This window comes from Hordeum vulgare, chromosome 6H (genome assembly GCF_904849725.1).
Source record: "Hordeum vulgare subsp. vulgare chromosome 6H, MorexV3_pseudomolecules_assembly, whole genome shotgun sequence".
NCBI lineage: Eukaryota > Viridiplantae > Streptophyta > Magnoliopsida > Poales > Poaceae > Hordeum > Hordeum vulgare.
Genome location: NC_058523.1, coordinates 298303612 through 298324136, shown reverse-complemented (window position 1 = coordinate 298324136; position 20525 = coordinate 298303612). Strand labels below are relative to the sequence as shown.

General features: G+C 49.1%; 1 protein-coding gene across 2 annotated transcripts in view; it reads left to right on the top strand.

Moving 5' to 3' along the window:
• The first annotated feature begins 1746 nt into the window (after positions 1-1746).
• LOC123401421 (UDP-N-acetylglucosamine transporter ROCK1) overlaps positions 1747-20525 on the top strand; it is a 32388-nt gene continuing 13609 nt past the window's right edge. The window contains exons 1-3 of one of the 2 annotated variants that reach the window (XM_045095220.1): positions 1747-2133; positions 15497-15545; positions 15618-15844. In XM_045095220.1, coding sequence (XP_044951155.1) covers positions 2009-2133; positions 15497-15545; positions 15618-15844 — 401 coding nt within the window. In that variant the 5' untranslated portion in view covers positions 1747-2008. The remainder of the gene's footprint in view (positions 2134-15496; positions 15546-15617; positions 15845-20525) is intronic. The other variant, XM_045095219.1, reaches the window with a different exon arrangement.

Sequence of the window (20525 nt, the reverse complement as noted above, 5' to 3'; positions counted from 1 at the left end):
CGCTATTTCAAGCCCGGGGGACCGAACAACTGGAGATGCTTTGATATACTCCCTTTGTTCCTAAGGAGCAAAATGATTAAGTCTATACTCTAAAATATGTCTATATATATATCCGTATGTAGTCCATTAGTGAAACCTCTAGAAAAGACTTATACTCCCAAATATAAGACATTTTAAAGATTCTTCTATAGATTATATAGAGAGCAAAATGAGTGCATATGTATTTTAAGATATGTCATTCGTATATAGTTTATAGTGAAATTTTTAAATGATATTATCTTTCCCTAATAATAAAGCAGCTAATGCTTCTGTCGTACGTCATTAAAATTGCCCCTAAAGTTGGCATAAATTACCCACCAATGCCACCCGTAAGTTAAAAAAGGATTCAATTTTCGGATTTCAAAAATCGTCGCTCCGTTGTATGTTCTCAAGTGAGTTATATATTTAAAGACAACCAACATGTGTCTACCGCGATGGCCAAAGCCTCAACCCTCCACTCTAGAGACCAGGGTTCGATCCCTGGTTCTCACCCCTTTTTCTTTTCCTTTTTTCCTCTCTTACGGATGGGCCGGCCCATGTGTCTGTATTTATTTTACTTTCTTATTCCTATTTTGGTTTTTCACAGGTTAGAGCACCCTGTTTAGTATTTTTTTTACTTTTTTTTATTTCTGTTTTGGTTTTTTCTTCTCTAAATTAATTCCAGATTTCAAAAGAACAAAAAAAATTAAAAGTTGCGAGTTTTTAAAAGTAGGAAAATGATAAACTGTTTGGGTACTTAAAAAATATTCGAAAAGTCATAAAATGTTCATGAGTTCAAAAAGTGCTCACGTATTATAGAACAAATCACGATTTTAAATAAATTTTCATGAAATAATTTTTTTTCATAATTTTTTAAAATGACCCGATATTCAAAGCATATTTAGGAATTTAAAAAACAGGTCTATCAACTTTTAGAAAATGTTTGCAAAAATTAAAACACGTCAGTAAATAATGAACAAAATTAACTTTCGCTTACATAAAGGTTTTATTAGAAAATCTCTAGAGGTCGTTTTATGATTTTATTTAGTCCCTCGCGTCGGGTATAAAAAGGTGTCCGTGTTTAACAGTTTGCTCAGCCACAAAATATTTTGTTGCGACGCCTTAACAAATCAAGTTGCGATGAACATTGTATTTTTAGTTTTTGAAATTACATTTTAAAAGTGCCTTAACTTATCATGCCATCACTCACATATACTTTGTGAAATAACATTTCAAAAATCCTTATGTCATATTTGCATAGGATTCATACTTCTTTATATCTATCACACCTGCATAACCTGATAGTTTTTCTTCCATTGCAACCCACATGCATGAAGTATTTAAGAACGAAGGGAAGTAGTAACAATTTTTTCAGCGCTACGCAATTATTACCTTGTTGGAGGGAACTGGATCATCTAACATACACAAGGGATGTTAGAGAAGCTACAATATCCTAACGTTCTTTCTATGAATTTATACAATTAAGACTAAAATGGATTAAATTAATTTTTAAATTACAGATCTAATGTGTATTCATAGTAATAATTACATACAAACAAGTTGATGATGAAATAAATTTATTTTTGGATTTTTTATAGTTACAGTAATTACCAAAAGTAAACAACATGCTAATAGTTCCTAACATTCTTTCTTCGTTTTACACTTGACGAGCACTGTAGTACCGTGATTTTCCTTCTTTATGTTAGAGGATCGGATCCGGCTCCTTGTTGGAGAGGGAAGATTGAGAACTCAAGAAGTCCAGATCCGCAACTTTCCCCTCCCACAAAAACCCGACCTCGCTTCTAAATTCGCTTCTACTCCCTCCCCTGGTGCTGCCACCCCACCTCGCCTCGGTACTGCGGTTCCGTGTCGACTCTACGCCGCATAGGCAGCGGCCTGCCGTTGTCCTCCCCAGTGGCTAGAGTAGACTCGGTGAACTGGCAATCCAGCCGAACTTGGTTTCGATCGGAGCCGGGCACGGCGAGGGCGGATGGGTTCGGCTTCCAAGCCATCTCCGTCGGCGGCCGCGCCTAGCCGGCGTAAGGTAGCGCTCTGCCTGACGCTCCTCACCCTGCAGTACGGCGCCCAGCCCCTAATCTCCAAGCGCTGCGTCGGGTACGCCGCACACCTTCATGTCACATCGTCCTCAAATTTATTCTCTTGTCTCTAATGCTTGACTACTCCGGCATCCATCGCTGTATGCCCCTTCGTGCTGTTCCCGTTTGATTTGGGACATTGTCGACTAGGTAATGATGAGAACCAATGGACACTATCACCTTTATGGGTTGAACAGAATGGTATAACAGCCTAGTCTCGACTGGTTGGGTGGATGCAGATTGTTGTGCGCTCTGCGATAGCTAGCTTTACAATTGTTTCAGGCTCCATCTGGTTAGCAGAATGCCCATTATGTTTAGGCTGTTATTATGCTACTTGAGTGTTACGGATATACTCCCTCCGTCCCATAATATAGAGTAAATTGCAAAAAATCATCATATTTGGAGATGATGAAACAGAAAACCACCACGTTTCGTTTTTTTCTTAAAAAACCCACCACGTTTGGGCTGATAGTTTTCAAAAAACACTGATTGAACGGTTTGGTGCGTCTGAGTGGAAAACTGACCTGTTGGGCCCGCTATCAGGCGCCATGTGGACAGGGGGAGACGGCGCCCGTGCTGGTGCTGCCTTAGCTGCTTCAAGAGCAGGATCCAATGCATCAAGATCTTCATTTGCTCCTCCAAGGCCTCCTACTGCTGGTGCATCTGGTTCTACAAGGATCAGGAAGAAGCCTTACAAGTTCAGAGACTATTTATGTTGTACTTGCTGTGGTAGCAAGTTAATCATGCTCTGTTCTGTATTTTGGGCGAAACTTTTGCTGTGGTGTTTTCAAACTAAGATAACTTGCTGTGATGTTGGCAAGCTATGGTAAACTTGATATGGTGAACTTGCTATTGTGAACTTGGGTTATGGTTGCTAGGGTTTGAGCGGGAGAGAGAGAGCTGGCCGTGGGGGTCCTTTCCCACGGCCGGGCAAGAGGGAAAAGGGTTTTCCTTCTTAATTCTTGCCTGCTTAGATTGATACATCTCCTCTCCATATATAGAGAGGTTTACTTGACTCCTAAGTAAGGCTTACTTGACCCCTAAGCAAACCCTAAGACTAAAGGGCCCAGGCCCATCACGTACTCTAACACTACACCCCACCTGGACATGCAGCTCGAGGACTCGTCCTTGAGCTGCAACCTAACGACAATTCAACCCCACACAACCCTAACGCCTAAAAAACAAGCCTTTTACATCTCGGCCTATTGTATTGACCTGAAATAAGCTAACCCGAATGAGACTCCGACTCTTTATTTTTGACTCCGAACGATAAGGCGAGAATCCTCCGCGCGCCGAACTTGTGCGCTTGCAGCCCCCTGGATCCCAAGGGCACCATCGGGACCAAGGGAGCCCTCGCGGCGGCCGGCGGCGGAATGCAGTGGTGCTACGCGGCGCGCTCCTGTCGGCGACACCATGTCTTCTCCCCGCCGGCTGACTGTCGATGTCGCAGACTTGGAGGTCGTCGCCCATGGGAAAAACAGCATGCCCGCCGCCCGTGGGGGAAACCGCATGCCCAAGATCCCCCACGCAGCGGACGAGATCGAGGTCTGTTGCACCGCGAAGCGCAACTTGGAGGAGCTGCAGCTGCAAATCATGCATCTCCCGCACATGCCGACGCGCTAGGAGGCCGCGCGCAGCAGCCTGCAGCCTCACCGCCTCCGACACGTGGTGGGTAGTGATCCAAGCCGGAAGCGGTGCCGACGACGGCTGGAACTTGATCTGTTGGATGGGATTGTCCTGGGACGGCGGTGGCGCTGCTGGGAATGAGGTTGTCGCAGTCCTGTCGTAGGGCATCCCATGCTGGAACGTGATGACCGGTGACGTGGTCGCAACCGAGGGCGGCGGCGGCGGCCGTGCGGGGGTCGGCGCCGGTGCTGTGACCATGGAGGACCGCCCGTGGAATGGCGCACCGTCGGGACCGCGAAGCGGGAGGGCCCGCCGTACTGTTGGGGTGGCGCCGGTGGCGACTGGATGTGCGGCGGCGCCCAGGCCGCCGTATAGATCGGCCCGGAGACGGGGAGTGGCAGCGGTGGCTGCAGCAGCCTGGCGTCGAGTGGCGGCGACGACAGCAGCATCGTCGGCTGCCGCGGCCCAGCGATCGCGGCGGAGGCCGCCTGGTGCGGCGGCTACCACGGCAGCCGCGCCCGCCCGTAGGCGGCGACTGATGGCGCGGCCGGCGGCGGTCCGTAGGGTCCGGCCAGGAAGAGGCAGATCCCTTGGACGGCGGTGGTGAGATCGCGGATTGCTCCGGCGATCTCCTCCGGGGTGAGGGCGATAGGAAGCGACGGCGACGGGGTGAACATGATCGAGCCTGAGAAATATGATACCAGATGTTATGGTTGCTAGGGTTTGAGCGGGAGAGAGAGAGCTGCGAGGGCGCGAGAGAGCCGGCCGTGGGGGTCCTTTCCCACAGCCGGGCAAGAGGGAAAAGGGTTTTCCTTCTTAATTCTTGCCTGCTTAGATTGATACATCTCCTCTCCATATATAGAGAGGTTTACTTGACTCCCAAGTAAGGCTTACTTGACCCCTAAGCAAACCCTAAGACTAACGGGCCTAGGCCCATCACGTACTCTAACAACTTGATACGGTGAACTTGCTATTGTGGTTGGTGCCTTTTGTCGAGAAAAGTCCATCACAACAGTAATTTAAACATTTCATTCCATCAATAAGATTAAACTAGACTTGCTGTAATTACTCGCTCATCACAGATTTCTTTGATTTTCCTCATCTTAACCTTGTTTGCCTCCCCATCCTTAAGAAAATCAGCTATGATATACTCTAGCCTTTTCTTCTCCTTCGTCATCTGTTCAATCTGTTGAACACCTTCATCAGCTACATGCTGCTTCCAATTCCTAACAAATTCATCATTGCTCTGCTTAATCACTTGCAGTGCTGTCCTAAGCTCAATATTTTCTTTCTCAAGTTTAGCCTTCTCTTCCTGGGCTTGCACAACAACATTCTCTACATCACCATCCTGCATAATCTTCTGATAATTCTCCCCCATCACATTCTTGTGAATTGTTGCAAAAAAATTGCTTGTTTCTTTGATGTGGTTGCGGTGCTTCTCTTGGATTAGCTTCTTCTCTTCTCCCAGCTTGAGTATGAGCTTTTCTTTAGCTTCATTCTCTTTGCTACTCTGCTCATACATATCCCAAAGTTTGCGAAGTGCATTTTTCATGGGTTCTAGCCATTCTGGGTCAATCCATTGAACGAGACCACAATTGTCACCTTCCTATAATAATTCAGACAACACCAAAGTTAACAGCAGGACTACACATTCAGAGAAGTGAGTTAACACCTATATTCAGTTAACAGCCACATATATTCAGTTAATTGAGCTCATTTAACACCTACATTCAGATAAGCATTGATTAAACCTGACAGATTCTTTCCTGAAAACAGCAGATAAAACAACATCTTCAGAAAACTAAGTACACAACTATATTCAGTTAACAGACAAAAAAACCTATATTCAGTTAATTAAGCACCAAACAAAGGATCTGTATAATCTTCATCTACCAGAGAGGACCTGCCACTAACCTGATTACCGCATCCATAAAACCTACGGCCAGTGTTGATTCCTTGGAACACAACAGCCCTATGCACAGGAGCGTTGTGACAGCACATCGGTCCTCCGGCAACAATGTCGCACCAGTCCGGGTCAACATTGGTCTGTGGGATCTACAATAGTGCAACAGTGCAGGTGCAATGCTCAATTCCCAAATCAAATCCGTGAAAACTAAGCTCAAATCAAAGAAAACCCTAACCCTAAGTCACAGAGAAATGATACTCACGTCGGTTTCATCCGCGTGCGAGTTGAAGAGGGGGGACACAAAGTCTTCGCTGCTAGTTTCGCCGTCCTTCCAGGACACCATCGCTGTGGCGGCCGGCGGTGACAAATGGGCGGCGGAGGCGATGGCGAATGCGCCGCAGGCAGAGACAAAGGCGAGAGAGAGGGGAATGGACGAACGGGTTGGGCTGGGTCGGGCCGGCTCACTAGGTCATGTAAGACGCCGTCTAACGGCGCGCGACACGGGCGCCGTCTCTCCCTGTCCACGTGGTGCCTGACAGCGGGCCCAATAGGTCAGTTTTCCACTCAGACGCGCCAAACCGCTCAATCAGTGTTTTTTTAAAACTATCAGCGCAAACGTTGTGGTTTTTTGAAAAACAAAACAAAACGTGGTGGTTTTCTGTTTCAGCGTCCCCAAATGTGGTGATTTTTTGCAATTTACTCCATAATATAAGAGTGTTTTTGACACTAGTGTAGCCACAAAAGCGCTTTTATATTATGGGATGGAGGAAGTATATGCCATCAGATTTTGTTATTTGGCACCTGAGAGAGTTTGGGTAATACAATGCGTTTCTTAGGGATTGGGTAATAAAATGATAATTAACTCAGTAGTCTGATCTTATTCATGATCAGATGTTATCCTCGCCTGTGAAATCATAAGCCTAGATGCAGAGTTCATAAGGGCAAACCGGTGTGCGTCAACTAGTTGTGGCTTTGCTCGGAGCGAACCGCAGTGGGCTAGCCCAGTTCAGGGCTTCGCTGCGCGCGTCCGCATCTTTTTGTTTGTTGCTCTTACTTTTTGCTGTGGTTTTCGTCTTAGTTTTTTTTTCCTGTTTTGGTTTTATGTATTTCTTTTCCTTTTTGTTTTAATTTTTGTAGTCTTTTCCCTTATGGGTCTGTTTTTGTTTTGTTTTTTCAGGTTTGGTTTTCTCTTTGGTTTTTTTGTGTTGTTTTCCTTTTTGATAGTTTTCTATGCTATTAACGTTTTTTAATATAATATACTATGAACTTTTTTAATGTATAGCAAACTTTTGTTTAATATACGATAAACATCTTTTGATACAAACCAAACTTTTCTTATAATGTAGGATGAACTATTTTTTAATGTACGTTGAACATCATCCGCAATGAGCATACACCAAGGAGATATCTCATGGTGTATGCTCTTTGTGGATGATGTGGTGCTTGTCAATGATAGTCGGGCGAGGGTTAATAGAAAGTTAGAGCTATGGAGAGAAACTTTGGAAACAGAAAGTTTTAGCCTTAGTAGAACTAAAACCGAGTACATGAGATGCAGTTTTAGTACTATAGCATAAGGAGGAAGTTAGCCTTGATGGACAGGTGGTACCTCAGAAGGACACCTTTTGATATTTGTGGTCAATGTCGCGGAAGGATGGTGATATCAATGAAGATGTGAGTTACCAATCCAGAGCCGGATGGATGAAGTCGTGCCAAGCTTCTGGTGTTCTGTGACAAGAGAGTGCTACAAAAGTTGAAAGGCAACTTCTATAGGACGGCGATTCGATCCGTAATGTTGTATAGCCCCGTGTTGGCCGATTAAAAGGCGACATGTTCACCAGTTAGGTGTAGCGGAGATACGCATGTTGAGATGGATGTGTGGCCACACAAGAAATGAATAGATCGATGATATATGTGATAGAGTTGGGGTAGCACTGATTGAATAGAAGCTTGTCCCACGTCGTTCGAGATGGTTCGGGCATATTCAGTGTAGGCCTCCAGAAGCTCCATTGCGTAGCTGATGGTTAAAGCGAATGTCAAGAGAGTTTGCGGTAGACCAAACTTTGACATGGGAGGAGTCCGTATAGAGAGATCTGAAGGACTGAAATATCACCAAAGAACTAGCCATGGACAGGAGATGCGTGGAAGATAGCTATTCACGCGCCAGAACCATGAGTTGGTTTCGAGATCTTATGGGTTTCAGTTCTAGCTTACCCCAACTTGTCTGGGACTAAAGGCTTTGTTGTTGTTGTAGTCAAACATTTTTTCTATATACAGTGTCTTTCAATGTATGTTAAACATTTTTAATACACATGAAACTTTTTTACAACACACACCAAACATTATTTGAAAAAAACCCGAAAGGAAAAACATCCAACAACCAGTTTTTTTAAAAGGGAGAGCAAAAAATAGGCTCAAGTGGGCTCGCCAGATGGGTCCGGCCCAATTGCGCTCCCTTCAGGTGTCGCCTGTGCTTTTTGATGTCTATGGGCGTCGACTAGGAGGTCTCGTTCATAAGTGCTTCAGTAGGAAAATTTCTTGATCCTGGTGACTACCTGGAAAAGGATTCTATGCGCAAAGAACTTAGAATTTCTTTGAATGCCTGAATAAAAACAGACAACCCTGTCAATAATTACATACAAATCAATCAAAACTTGGTATTTAATGTTTAACATTTGACAAAAAAGAACCTTTGAGAAGAAAACTAGTTCCCACTGGCTGATGATCTGCAACACCTGTGGTCAGTGATTTTTTCAACAAGCAGATTTTAACAGTTTGTCTCATTCAATCAAATTGCCAGACATGTTTTCTTAACAAATGATGAATCAGATGGACACATAGTTCGTTAATATTTAATAATTTAATATTTATGTAAAACTGCATCAGTTGAGTGCCAGATCCCTGTTAGGAAAGCAACTTGTATTCCTATGAGGCCATAGGCCGGTATATATACATGTACAAGTGGTGGACTATATGCAGGAAACCCCTTATATATGGGGATAAATACAAAAGGGTACATGACTTATATGCTATAACTCTAACACCCCCTCAAACTCATGGTGGATGAACAACACTGAGTTTGGAGAGATAAAAGCCATGTTGTGCTCTAGTCTGGTCCTTCGTCAGGAAATCCGCCAACTGTAACTCGGAAGGCACATACTGAAGAGCAATAACCTGATCCTGCACAGCAGCGCGCATATAGAAAGCATCAACGCCAATATGCTTGGTGAGCTCATGCTTCACAGGGTCGCGCGCAATGCTAATAGCTCCTGTACTGTCAGATAAGAGCAAAGTCGGTGTAGTGACAGAAACACCAAAATCCTGAAGTAACCACCGTAACCAAGTCACCTCTGCCGTCAAAAGAGCCATCGCTCGCAACTCAGCCTCTGCACTCGAACGGGAAACTGCAACCTGTTTCTTCGTCTTTCAGGCAATGAGAGAACCACCAAGAAAGACACAGTAAGCAGAAAGTGAACGGCGATCTGAAGGATCACTAGCCCACGTAGCATCCGAATAGGCCTGAAGTTGTAAGGAACTGGAGCGAGGAAAGAATAGAGGATGAGAGATCGTGTCCCGAAGATATCGGAGAACACGGAGGAGATGACTATAGTGAACCGATGTGGGAGCAGAGACGAACTGACTCAGAATATGAACCGGATAAGAGATATCCGGACAAGTGATAGCTAGGTAAACAAGACTGCCAACAAGATGACGATAACGCGTCGGGTCAGGCAGGGGATCACCATCAGTAGCACAGAGGTGAACATTGAGCTCCATAGGAGTCTCAACAGTGCGCTTATCAGTAAGAGCAGCACGAGCAAGAAGATCCTGGATATACTTTTCCTGGGATATAAAGAAGCCATCAGAGGTAGAAGAAACTTCAGTCCCAAGAAAGTAGCGAAGAGGTCCAAGATCAGACATAAGGAACTGCTCACTAAGACGAGCCTTAACAAAGGCAATATACTCGGGGTCATCCTCAGTGATGACCATGTCATCAACATAGAGAAGAAGAAGAGTCCGACCACGAGGTGAAAGCTGAATAAACAATGCTGGATCATGAACACTGGGTGAAAAACCAGCGGCAGTCACCACAGAGGCAAAACGCTCAAACCAGGCGCGGGGGGCTTGCTTAAGACCATAGAGAGAGCGACGAAGACGACATACCATGCCATCAGGAACAGAATACCCAGGTGGTGGCTGCATGTACACCTCCTCACGCAGCTCACCATGAAGAAAAGCATTCTTAACATCAAGCTGAGTGATAGACCAGTGACGTGTAGAGGCCACGACAAGAAGTGTACGAACAGTGGTCATATGAGCCACAGGAGCAAAAGTCTCGTCATAATCACGACTATGCTCCTGCTGAAAACCACGAGCCACAAGACTGTTAGGAAAACAACTTGTATTCCCATGAGGCCATAGGCCAGTATATATACATGTACAGGTGATGGACTATATGCAGGAAACCCCTTATATATTGGGATAAATACAAAAGGGTACATGACTTATATTATAACTCTAACACCCCCCTCAAACTCATGGTGGATGAACAACACTGAGTTTGGAGAGATAAAAGCCATGTTGTGCTCTAGTCTGGGCCTTCGTCAGGAAATCCGCCAACTGTAACTCGGAAGGCACATACTGAAGAGCAACAACCTGATCCTGCACAGCAGCACGCACATAGAAAGCATCAACACCAATTTGCTTGGTGAGCTCATGCTTCACAGGATCGGGCGCAATGCTAATAGCACCTGTACTGTCAGATAAGAGCAGAGTCGGTGTAGTGACAGAAACACCAAAATCCTGAAGTAACCACCGTAACCAAGTCACCTCTGCCGTCAAAAGAGCCATTGCTCGCAACTCAGACTCTGCACTCGAACGGGAAACTACAATCTGTTTCTTCGTCTTCCAGGCAATGAGAGAACCACCAAGAAAAACACAGTAAGCACAAAGTGAACGGCGATCTGAAGGATCACTAGCCCACGTAGCATCTGAATAGGCCTGAAGCTGTAAAGAACTGGAGCGAGGAAAGAATAGAGGGTGAGAGATCGTGCCCCGAAGATATCGGAGAACACGGAGAAGATGACTATAGTGAACCGATGTGGGAGCAGAGACGAACTGACTCAGAATATGAACCGGATAAGAGATATCCGGACGAGTGACAACTTGATAAACAAGACTGCCAACAAGATGACGATAACGCGTCGGGTCAGGCAGGGGATCACCATCAGTAGCAGAGAGGTGAACATTGAGCTCCATAGGAGTCTCAACAATGCGCTCATCAGTAAGAGCAGCACGAGCAAGAAGATCCTGGATATACTTTTCCTGGGATATACAGAAGCCATCAGAGGTAGAAGAGACTTCAATCCCAAGAAAGCAGCGAAGAGGTCCAAGATCAGACATAAGGAACTGCTCACTAAGGCGGGCCTTGACAAAGGCAATATACTCGGGGTCATCCCTAGTGATGACCATGTCATCAACATAGAGAAGAAGAGTCCGATCATGAGGAGAAAGGTGAATAAACAATGCTGGATCATGAACACTGGGTGAAAAACCAGCAGCAGTCACCACAGAGGCAAAACGCTCAAACCGGGCGCGGGGGGCTTGCTTAAGGCCATAGAGAGAGCGACGAAGACGACATACCATGCCATCAGGAACAGAATACCCAGGTGGCGGTTGCATGTACACCTCCTCACGCAGCTCACCATTAAGAAAAGCATTCTTAACATCAAGCTGAGAGATAGACCAGTGGCGTGTAGAGGCGACGACAAGAAGTGTACGAACAGTGGTCATATGAGCCACAGGAGCAAAAGTCTCGTCATAATCACGATCATGCTCCTGCTGAAAACCACGAGCCACAAGACGAGTTTTGTGACGCTCAAGAGAACCATCGGAGCGAGTCTTAACCTTGTAGACCCACTTACAAGTGATGGGACGGACTCCGGGAGGAAGGGAAACAAGATCCCACGTACCAGTGCGTTCAAGAGCAGCAATCTCCTCTGCCATCGCAAACTGCCATTCAGGATGAACAACAGCCTGATGATAAGTAGTCGGCTCAAGAACAGCAGCACCAGCGGTGGAAAATCCAAAGTGATCAACAGGCAGACGAGGACGAGAACGCAAGCCATAAGTAGGCTGAGACGAGGATGACGGCACATCCACAGAGGCATCCACAGAACGTGAACGTCGAGTGTAACACTGAGGAAAAGATGGAACAATGGAAGGAGGAATCGCCAAGATAGAATCAGGGAGTGGCAACGAAGAAGTCACCGGAGATGAAGGTGTAGAATCTGGTGACATGCTAGACGAGGAGACCGTGGAAGATGGAGGCGACAAATAGACTGGAGGTGGAGAAGCAGAGGGAGCGGAACGAATGGGCAAAGGCTCGACGGGTGTGATAGGTGTGTCAGGAAAAGTGAGGAAAGAGATATCCTCCACTGAAAAAGTCGAGCAAGATGGGCGTGGGTAGAAGGGACGAGACTCATCAAAAGTCACATCCCGAGAGATACGCATCCGACGACCGATAGGATCCCAACAACGATAGCCCTTATGCTCATCACTATATCCTAAGAAGACACACTCAACAGACTGAGCGGTCAGTTTGGTGCGTTCGCGGGGGGCAAGAAGAACATAGCAAACACAACCAAACAAGCGAAGCATCGAATAATCGGGAGAACGATCAAAAAGACGCTCGAAAGGAACACCACCCTGTAGAGCAGCGGAAGGCTGGAAATTGATGAGATGGGTGGAAGTGGAGACGGCCTCAGCCCAAAAATGAGGCGGGAGAGAGGCAGCAATCATCAATGCACGAGCCGTCTCAAGAAGATGACGATGCTTGCGCTCAGCCACGCCATTCTGAGCGTGAGCACCAGGACAAGAGAATTGAGAGAGAGTCCCTTGCTCAGCAAGAACACCACACAACATCTTAGAGATATACTCGCCACCGGAGTCAGCACGAAATACACGAATGGGAGAAGAGAACTGAGTATGAACCATGGCAGCAAACCGTTTATAAATGGACAACACCTCACTACGAGAAGTCATGAAATAAAGCCATGTGTAACGAGAGAAGTCATCTATGAAAATAATATAGTATTTATGACCCCCTTTCGAAGCGAAGGGAGCTGGACCCCATACATCGGAATGAACTAAATCAAAAGGACGCTGAGACACGGACTCACTATGTGTATATGGCAACCCTGACACTCTAAAGAGGCATCTCCTGAGACAGACCCCAGAAGACCTCGACGAACTAACGACGACAAACGAGAACCACACAGATGACCAAGTCGATGATGCCACTGCTGGAAGGAACCAGTAGCCGAGGCGACCAAAGCGGAAGAACTGGTGATAGAGTGGGCAGCGGAAGGAACATGAAGCCAGTCCAACTCCCAAAGACCCTCAGAATCACGGCGGCGAGGACCAGCCCCAACCAGAGTGTGCGTGTGACGGTCCTGGACAAAACAAGAGTCAAGGTCAAGGATGACACGACAACCAGAATCAGCAAGTTGACCAGCGAAAAACAGATTCATGGTAAGTCGAGGAACATGAGCAACATCAGGAACAGAATAAGGAGTGGTAAGAGTGCCTCAACTAACGACAGGAAGGGGAGTACCATCAGCGGTGAGGACATGTACAAGAGAATCAAGCGATCGAAGAGAGGACAGAGTGGAAGAATTAGAAGTCATATGAAAGGAAGCTCCAGAGTCCAGAACCCATGGGGATGTACCTGACTGTGTAGAAGGTGGTTGCTCAGTGCGGGAAGCCTCAGTCACAGAACCAGCAGTACCCATCGAGGAAGAACATGAAGCAGCGAGCAGACGCTTGAGTCTCAGAATATCCTGCTCAGTCAAAGCGATGGCTGAACCTGTCGAGGTAGATGACGAAGTCGCTGTAGATGATGATCGCGCCTTGCGCAAGTGTTTCTTCTTCGTGTAGCAGTGGGACTCAATATGACGATCATTGTTGCAGTAGCCACAATGTGAACGGGGGCGACCTGAGCTGCCAGAAGGAGTGGGCAAGTGCGACGGAGCACTCGAGCGAGAAGGGGTCGGTGCAGCAGGTGGCGTAGAAAGAGTCCGAGCAGCGAGCACCGAGGGAACCTCCAGCAAACCAGCTCCACGTAAGCGAGTCTCCTCAGCATGAATCTCAGAAAGCGCCTCCATGGGAGAAATACGGTCACGAGCAAACAACTGAGCACGCCCAGGCTCAAACTCCTTACGGAGCCTAGACCGGAACTCGTAGACGCGATGAAACTCCAAATCGGCCTGGACAGCCTGGCAACAGGGGCAACTACGACAACCAGCACTATGGAGAGAATCAAGCTGGCGCCAGATAGCAGAACTCTGTGCATAGAAGTCATCAACAGTAGAGTCACCCTGCTGAAGAGCATGCTCGTGACGAACCACAGAGAGGTATAAGGCATCACCAGAGGGCTCATTGCGCTGACGAAGGCGAGCCCACATCTCAAAGACAGTAGGAAGGCCCAGAAACTCAGAGGCAAACTGAGGCAGAACACTGGCAGTGAGAATAGCTGCAGCACGGGCATCATCATCAAGCCACTGGGTGTATACAGATAGAGCACCATGATACACCTGAAGAGCCTCCTCATAAGTCAAAACCTTCTCATCATAAGCACGAATAGCAGCCTCATCAGCAACCTTAGCCGCATCCTTCGCAGCCTGAGGAGCATCCGCGGGAAGAACCGGTGGAGTCGGAGGAGTGGGAGCCACAGGAGGAACCAGACGTGGCGGACAATAGACCTCGCCAGAGAGAACTCCCCAGAGACGGATGCCATGCATGTGAATGCGCATGAAGCCAGTGAACTCGGTGTAGTTAGTACCATCGAAGATCACCGAACAATGAGGTACAACAACATAGCCAGATGCAGTAGACATTTTTTAGAAAGGAAATCAGTCAACGGGATCGGAAACCGCGTCGACAGCAGAGTCGTTCTCGAGGGCAGAAACCGCGTCGGCTGGGGTGGAACCGCGAGATCTGATCCAACGGTTGGTGGAGCGGGGCGGGAGGGAGTTCCCAGCGGGGCGGGAGGAAACCGCGAGATCCCAGCACGGCACGGAGCGGCTCGATCTGGAGGCCGCGTCGGTAGTGGATCCCTGGGGCGAGATCAGATCGAGGCTGTAGGTCCTGTAGACTGGCGTCGGTAGTGGATCCCAGCGCGGCACAACGCGGCTCGATCTGGAGGCCACGTCAGTAGTGGATCCCTGGGGCGAGAGCAGATCGAGGAGGGCGCGGGCGAGTGGATCGGCGGGGCGGCCCGTGCGAGAGATCGAGCGGCCTCGCGGCGGAAAGTTCCTGGCGACGAGATCCAGCGAGACCGAGGCAGCCACGGGAGGAAAAACTGTGCCGGCGGCTATGTTTAGAAGATTGGATCGGGAAGAGCACGAGTTGCGCGTGCGAAAAAGAACCTAGGCTCTAATACCATGTTAGGAAAGCAACTTGTATTCCCATGAGGCCATAGGCCGGTATACATACATGTACAGGTGGTGGACTATATGCAGGAAACCCCTTATATATTGGGATAAATACAAAAGGGTACACGACTTATATTATAACTCTAACAATCCCCTCATTCGGTATGGTGCCAGAAATGTCTTTGTTGGCAATTGATGAATCAAACAGACGCATACTCTGTTTGTTAATGATGTAAAATACTCTTGTAAAACAGCACTAGTTAACAGCCAAGTTTTGGGCATTGCCCTTTAACAATTCCTTAGAGGTCAGGTTGTATACTTCATTACCTTGGACCTTGGATTTCCTTCTACTAACGAAGTAGTCGAACAAAGTACTATCTGGATGTGCTTAACCCATTTTGTTGCTTATACTGCTGCAGGCAAGGAGTCATAGTGACTTCATTAGTTCTTGCCATTGAATTATTAAAGGTATGATAATAATTGTATAACCTAGATTGTTCTTTACCGTGACATTCTGTCATTCTGTATACATGTGTACAGGTTATATGTGCGGTCATTTTATTGGTGGCAGAGGGTAGTCTGAAGGCGCAATTCAGTAATTGGAGTCTTGTTGGATCACTGACTGCATCAGGACTTCCTGCTGCCATCTATGCACTTCAGAATAGCCTGTTGCAGATATCATACAAGAATTTGGATTCCCTGACCTTTTCAATCCTTAACCAGACCAAGCTATTATTCACAGCATTCTTCACATATCTTATTTTGGGGTATGCTGATTACCCTGTTTGAATTACAATCTGTTAAGTCTTGACAAGTGACAATATTGAAGATTCTGTGATGCATTAACCATGAAAATGTAGGCATAGCAATACTTTGGACTTTCTGAATGAATAGTATTCGATTTGTAATGTCATCACGCTGCACAAACAAACACTTCTTGCTTATTTTGGTAACTGTAGCTTAATGCTATTAAGTTTAATTTGTCTTGAGCATAACTCCATGGAAAGGTAGCATCGCAAATTTAACACGCTATACAGTTAAGCCTTCAAGTATTATTTTTTATGGTAACAATCTATGAAACTGTGACCACTGCTTTAGGTATAGAATTTAAACTGGAACTTAGGCGATGATCCGGACACCTGTGTGAGCATTGGATATATTTTTTAATGGACCATGACGCTAATAGTTCTATCGGCTTAGGTTTTATATGTCTTTACTGAGCGTGCACATGTGTGTTTTAGTTTCAACAGATATAATCAAGCCAGCAAAAACGAAAGACATAAAACACCTTCTGTCATGCCTGAAGAAATATTGGCCTTCAGCTGTAAATTATCTCAAGGATTTTGACAAACTGCCTGTAATTGGTGGTGGGGTTATAAAATGAAAATTCTTTTTTCGAGAAAACAAAAAAAGCCTTTGTGTTTCATTGTATTGAAAAGAAGGGGGGGGTTACATCTTCCTAAGAGGCTAGTACAGCATCGTTACATGAGGATTAGTGGACATCCCAAGATGTGGGCAAGACTACCCTTAGCCCTTTGGCCCGCTCTTGCCCAACACATGGTCTCATCCTTGATCGTGTCCATGAGCTCATCGAGCGATGGTGTAACATGGTCAAAAACACACGCGTTCCTATGCTTCCATATCATCCAGGGCACGAGAAGCGCGGCCGACATCAGCGCCTTGCGAAGCGATGGTGGCGTGGCATCCCTCGCCCTCAGCCACCAGTCCTGGAGCGAGGCGTCGTGTTCTGGCGACGGGGCCGGCAGGCGCAACCAAGATAAGGTCTCGTGCCAGGCCTGCCTCGCAAAGGGGCATGTGAGCAGCAAGTGCCAGATGGTTTCCGTCTCTTGGTCGCATAGTAGGCAACGGGGGTGATGATGAAGAAAGCGGCGAGCGAGCCGCTCTACAGTCCAGCAGCGGTCCAGGTTGGCGAGCCAGTGGAAGAACATCACCTTCGGCGGTGCCCAGCCCTTCCAAATAAGCTTCCAGGAGCGGCATGCCAACGATCCGTGGAAGGTGGCCCGGTAGCAGGACCTCGCCGAGTAAATGCCATTGGCCGTCCAGTTCCAAACGAGCTTGTCTGGCTCAGTGGACAGTATTGTGTGCGTCACAAGCTGCCATTTCCGCAGGTACTGCCCAATCTCTTGCATGCCTACAACTCAGCGAATGTCACGGGCCCAAGCGTTGCCGGCAATGCCCTCCGCCACCGTCCGCGTTCTTCTTCTGTTTTTGGGGATGCATAGGTAAAGCAGGGGCGCGAGCTCGCGGATGGACTGACCGTGGAGCCAACGGTCTTCCCAGAAAAGGGTTGTCAGACCATCCCCAACCATCATGGAAGTAGAGGCGTAGAACAAGCCTCGCTCCTCAGGTGTGAACTGCAGGTCGAGGCCTTGCCAGGCACGGTCGGTGTCCGTCCTCGATAGCCAAAGCCATCGGAGTCTGAGGGCGAGCCACGTGCGCTCAAGGTCTCGGACGCCCAGCCCGTCATACGCGATCGGCCGGTAGACCGTGCGCCAGTTCACGTGACAGTGTCCTTCATGTGCGACCTCGCAGCCGGCCCAAAGGAAACCGCGCTGGATCATCTCGAGCTGCTTCAGTGTTTTCTTCGGGGGCGCCAGGGCGAGCATTTGATGTATGGGGATCGCACTGAGCACCGACTTAACAAGCGCCAGTCGCCCGACCTTGTTCATGAGCCAGGCTTTCCACGACAGGAGGCGCCCGGCCACGGCGTCGACAAGCGGCTGCATCTGTGATGCTGAGGGCCGGCAGGTGGTAAGCGGGATGGCCAAGTAAGTGATGGGCAGGTCCGCCGTCTGGCATCCAAAAACCTCCAACAGGGCGGCGCCTGACTCGTCTCCATGCAGAGTTGTGGCAGAACTCTTGCCGTAGTTGACCTGCAGGCCCGATGCTGTCCCAAAGATACCCAGGATGCTCTTCACGGCGAGAACCTCATCCATCTCGGCGTGGCAGAACAACATCACATCGTTGGCGTATAGGGAAATGTCCGGGATGTTGCGGCGTGGATGAAGGCGCCGAAGGATGCTGGTCTGGAGCGCCCGGTGTATGAGGCGGGCAAGCGTGTCAACCGCCAGGACGAATAGCTGCGGGGATGTGGAGTCGCCTTGGTGCAGCCCGCGACGGTGCCAAATCGGGGGGCCGTGCACTCCATTGAGCAAGACACGGGTACTGGCCGAAGATAGGAGAATGGCCAGCCATTCCCTAAACCTGTCCCCAAATCCATATTGGCGCAGAACCTCAAAGAGGAACGGCCATGATATGGAGTCGAAGGCCCGCGTGAGGTCGAGCTTGAGCATGATGCACGACGCGCCCAGGTGATGAAGCATCCTTAGGGATTGCCGGACGAGGACGAAGTTGTCGTGAAGCGTGCGTCCGGCAATGAAGGCGTTCTGGTTGCGGCTCACCAGGCCGTCGAGCTTAGGAGCGATGCGCAACGACAGGACCTTCACGAAGATCTTGGCCACGATGTGGATCAGGCAGATCGGCCGGTAGTCGTCGAGCTTGTGGGCGTCCGCGCGCTTTGGCAGCAGGGTTGGCAGGGCTTGGTTGAGCTTGCTGAATCCTCGCCCGCGCAACGTATATAGCAGCTCAAAGGCGTCTATGATGTCTTGCCTGATAATGCTCCAGCAGGCACGCAGGAATTCGGCGGTGAACCCGTTCGGACCTGGTGCCTTGTGCGCGGGCATGTGTCTAACCGCTGCCCAAATCTCCTCGGGGCTGAAGGGTGCCTCCAGGCTGTCCAGGTCACCGGGCGTGATGAGCTGCTCGAGGTTGAGCGTGTGAGCTCGGTCAGCGGCGGTGCCCAGCAGCCCGTCGAAGTGTGCGAATGCCGCATGAGCCATCTCCTCGTGATCACAGAGCACATGCCCGTCGACGAGCAGGCTGTGTACTCGGTTCTTCTGCCGGCGATACGTGCATTGCCTGTGGAAGAAGCTCGTATTCGCGTCACCATCCGCGAGGAAAGAGATGCGGGCGCGCTGTCGGGCAATGGTGCGCTCAAGGGAGGCCATGCCAAGGTACTCCATCTTAAGCTGTTTGCGCAGCCATTCTTCCGGCGGGGTGAGCTGGCGGCTCTCCAGCGCATGGTCGAAGCGGGAGATCAGCTCGCGAGAGATGGCCAGCTTGTCCTGGATGTTGCCCGTGGACTTGGCACTCCAACTAGTGAGGGCACGGGCCGTGGCTTGCAGGCGCCTAACCAGCCGCTGGAAGGGAACGGGGTCGTGCACCGAGCTCCAGTCCGTGGCGACTGTGTCGTGGAAGCCATCGAGACGTAGCCAATAATCCTCGAAGCGAAAGCGCGGCATTGGAGAGCAATCCAACAGCAGCGGGCATTGATCAGACACGACAGACGCAAGGCAGCGGAGGTGACATTCACCATGGTAGTCCTCCCACTCCGCGGTGCATAGGACCCGGTCGAGGTGCACAAGCGTTGGCGGTGATTGCTCATTCGACCATGTGAAGCGTCGTCCGTTGAGGTAGACCTCCTTCAAGGCGAGGTCGTTGATGGTGCGCTGGAACCTTCCCATCATGCGACGGTTCAGGCTACCATAGTTCTTGTCCGCGTCGCGGTAGATGAGGTTGAAATCCCCGTAGAGCATCCAGGGGCCTGGGCAGGCGGCGCGAATGTCCCTCAGCTCCTGTAGGAACAGGAGCTTATCCGGGTCGCTTTGAGGGCCATACACCATGGTACGCCACCACGGCGTGCCGCTGGGCACACACACCTTCACCGTGATCGCGTTCTGGGTGAACAGGGGGTCGGAGATGGTGACAGCCCTGCTCTTCCAGGCGATGAGGATGCCTCCTCGAGTGCCATCACCCGGGAGGTAAGTGGAGCCATCAAATTCGGACCCAAGGATATCCAACACAATCGACGAGCAAATCAACGCCATTTTCGTTTCCTGGAGGCATACAATGGATGCACGGGTGGTACAAAGCAGCGAGCGGATAGCACAACGCCTAGCGCGCGAGTTCAGGCCCCTGACGTTCCATACATCAATTTGAGGTCCGCGATACATGAGCATGGGATTGACGGTGGTGCATCACCCGGGCTAGCTCGCGCAAACCATGGCGTCGCCTGCCGGAAGAGCCAGGCCTGCAGGAACCGTCCGGTCAACCAAAGCGGCGATGGCCTGCAGTACTGGCATCCTGATTGGTGCGGCGAACATGTCGTCATAGGCCTTCATCTCGGCAGGGGATATCTGCTGGTTGGCGCCCACGATCCCGAGAGTGCGCAGGATCTGCACGACTGCCCTCCGGTCAGCCATGGGTGGAGCAGCGGCCGGTGCTGCGGCGGCTGCGGAGCGTCCCCGCCTGGGGCTGAAGTTGAGGGGGGGGACGCTTCCCAGGTGAAGGCAGAACCGCGTCGAGTTGCTTCGTTGCCGCGGACAGGAACTCGCCCAGTGGCCCCGTCATGCCGTCTCTGCAGGGTGA